The 2,782-nt window shown below is 33.7% G+C and overlaps 1 protein-coding gene across 2 annotated transcripts; it reads left to right on the top strand.

Annotated features, from left to right (window-relative positions):
* Positions 1-362: 362 nt before the first annotated feature.
* LOC131079626 (transcription factor WER) lies at positions 363-2,354 on the top strand. Of its 2 annotated transcripts, none has more exons than XM_058017630.2 (3): positions 363-562; positions 750-879; positions 1,668-2,354. In XM_058017630.2, the coding sequence occupies exons 1-3, from the start codon at positions 439-441 to the stop codon at positions 2,146-2,148; spliced, it is 735 nt and encodes a 244-aa protein (XP_057873613.2). In that variant the 5' UTR covers positions 363-438; the 3' UTR covers positions 2,149-2,354. The 2 variants fall into 2 exon arrangements, with proteins under 2 accessions (XP_057873613.2, XP_057873612.2); XM_058017629.2 differs by having other exon boundaries at positions 747-879.
* The last annotated feature ends 428 nt before the right edge of the window (positions 2,355-2,782 follow it).

Below are 2,782 nucleotides of genomic sequence, written 5' to 3'. Positions count from 1 at the left end.
AGAAAGCTAAGAAAGAATGATGATTGATCACAAAATGTAATCTAAAACATTGATTAAAAAACTCAAACAGAATTTAACCTATAAACAGCTTATAAAAAGTTCACATCATGCAATGTGCTGGCACAAACAGTGGACGTCCAATATCCTTTTAGAAAGGATAGAGTATGGACCACATACCCAGCTCTAGTTGGAACAATGGCCACAGCCAATAGCTAGCGTCCAATTTCAAATAATTATTTGTTAGATGATAATGGGGTTCATTAAGAACCGCAACTAAACTACTTTGACTGTTAGATGGCAAGAAGACTTACTGTTAGACTGTACTACGCCTCCATTTAAAATCCTAATGTATAATATAGCTCAGGGAAGGCTATACTACCTTATTCTTTGTTTATTTATTTATTTTCTTGAAGTTTGTTCCAATCTACGTCTTCTCTCATGGCTCAAAACCCTCGTGATTCTTCCAACAGGAAGACATGGAGCCGTGAAGAAGATTCTCTACTTATTCAATACATCACAACTCATGGAGAAGGCAATTGGGCTTCTCTTCCGGCAAAAGCTGGTACTTTTTTTTTCCAGACATGTTTTTTTTAAAGGCTTTGATTTTCCAGATTAGGGTTATGAAGGTCTTATCTTTCTTGGCAATGTAAAGGCATTTTAGAATACATTTTGATGTTGGGTCTTCTGTAGATTGCATAGATTGAAGAGGAGAAAGAATTTTATTGTCTTAGATGTCATTTGATCAGCAGGTCTGAAACGCAGAGGGAAAAGCTGCAGACTTCGTTGGTTTAATTATCTCCATCCAAACATAAAGCGTGGGAATTTCTCGGGAGATGAAGATGAACTCATCATTAGACTCCATCGTCTTCTTGGAAATAGGTAAACGATGATTATATTATTATTATGAATATTGACATCCAAACAGTTCTTTATAATGTCAACCCTTCCCCCCGCCTCCTATCCACAAGTAGCCAATCTTATTACTAGTGAACTCTATTGAGATTTTAGAGGTTATTACCCATGTAGTAGCTATTTAGATTTTCGGGATGCCATTGTTGTCTCTAACTACTTTGAACTTGTGGACAGTGATTCTTTGTAACTATAAAAGAATTTATTAATCAATAACCTTTCTTTCATTTCCTCCATGATAATTTGTGGATATTTTTTTTTTCTAATTAAGAAGAATTGTTTTTTCAAAACTTTTCTTATTTACGATCTGTTCTTTTGGTCATCTCATCTTGAAACTGATCTGGCCGCAAAGTTATTATTAATGATAAGAGATTTCCACAATCCGTGGTATTATGATGATGATGCTTCTGGATTAAATTGTGTTCGGATTTTTGAATCAATGTTTCGGATCACACTCTTTGATCCTTCATCAGGTTGAATTATTATTGTTAGTTTTCAACCATTTATTTCTCTAGTTCTTTATCTTGATGATGAATCATAGAATGATTGATATAAAAAAGATATAAACAGTCAAATCTAAAAACTCAAATCACACTCTACATGAATTGTGGAAACCTGATGTCTATAATTATTCAATATTGTTTTTAGATTTGATTGTATTAAAAATTTTCATCAATGTTTCCATCACATTCCCTAGCCTATCTTCAGGATAATAGAGAGATGAAAAAAAATGATATTGATATTGATTTTGTCTGCAGATGGTCTCTGATTGCGAAGAGATTACCAGGTCGAACAGACAATGATGTGAAAAACTACTGGAATACTCACTTGTGCAAGAAGTTGAGAGGCAAAAAAGACCACCCATTAGATCGCCTACCCAAGAACAAAGTGGGTAAAAAGTACCGTTTGGATAGTACAGTTACAGATAAGGAGGAGAAGAAAAATGTGGTTGGCAATGAAGAGACAACTACAAACTGCGAGCCCTGTGATAAACAGAGGCAAACTGTTAATGAACCAGCAGGCAGCTTTTTTGACTTGTCTTGTGTTCTTCGGGATGAAGAAGATTCTTATCATCATTCAATGCAGTACTTGCAGTCAGAGGAGTTAATCACCAGAGACAGCTTTCACCGTGATCTTTTATTGTTGGAAGGGAATTCAGATACCAATAATCTCTTATACCAGGATAATATTTCTCCATTACTTTCAGCTGATATCTATAACTTGTGGGGAAATCTCTAGGTTAATCTGTATCTAGAGAGAATGTAGGATAAGTGTATTAAGTTTTTAGTGGGTTTGGGATCTGTTTACGTAAATATTTTCATCTTCTATTGTTCTCATAAGAGCTATTGACTTGCTATTATTGGAGCTTATCATAATGATGTGAACCTCTTTCACATTTGCTTTAATGTACATACATAATGGCAGCTTCGCCATTACCTTCAGTTTGTAGAGATGTCAACCCAAGGCGATATATATGATAGAAAAATATAGCTCAAGGATTAGTAGCCACAACTTTATATCATATTAAATGAATGTGGAAAGAAGTATCTTATCTAGGTGTGAATCCTCATACAATGGTGTGAGGGTCAGCAACACATCATCTTGTGTAAAACGTTGGTTAATTTTCATAGTTAAAGAAGGTATGAATGAAATAAAAACCAATTTTATGATAAAATATGTAACTAATGAACTTTTGAAAGGTATAACCTGATCTTATAGGTAGGATGGGAGAAGGAAACTATTGTAATTATTTTTTATGAGGTTAATCTAATAAATGTATATAAGTTATATATTAATTAGTCTCTGTAATTGAGTTGAATGTTGAATTACTAATTGAAATGTCGAAAAAGTAAATAAATGTTTGGAATATGTT

The sequence above is a fragment of the Cryptomeria japonica genome, chromosome 8, assembly GCF_030272615.1.
Source record: "Cryptomeria japonica chromosome 8, Sugi_1.0, whole genome shotgun sequence".
NCBI classification, from domain to species: domain Eukaryota; kingdom Viridiplantae; phylum Streptophyta; class Pinopsida; order Cupressales; family Cupressaceae; genus Cryptomeria; species Cryptomeria japonica.
The sequence above is the reverse complement of the archived record's forward strand: the minus strand, read 5'-3'. Positions and strand labels throughout refer to the sequence as shown.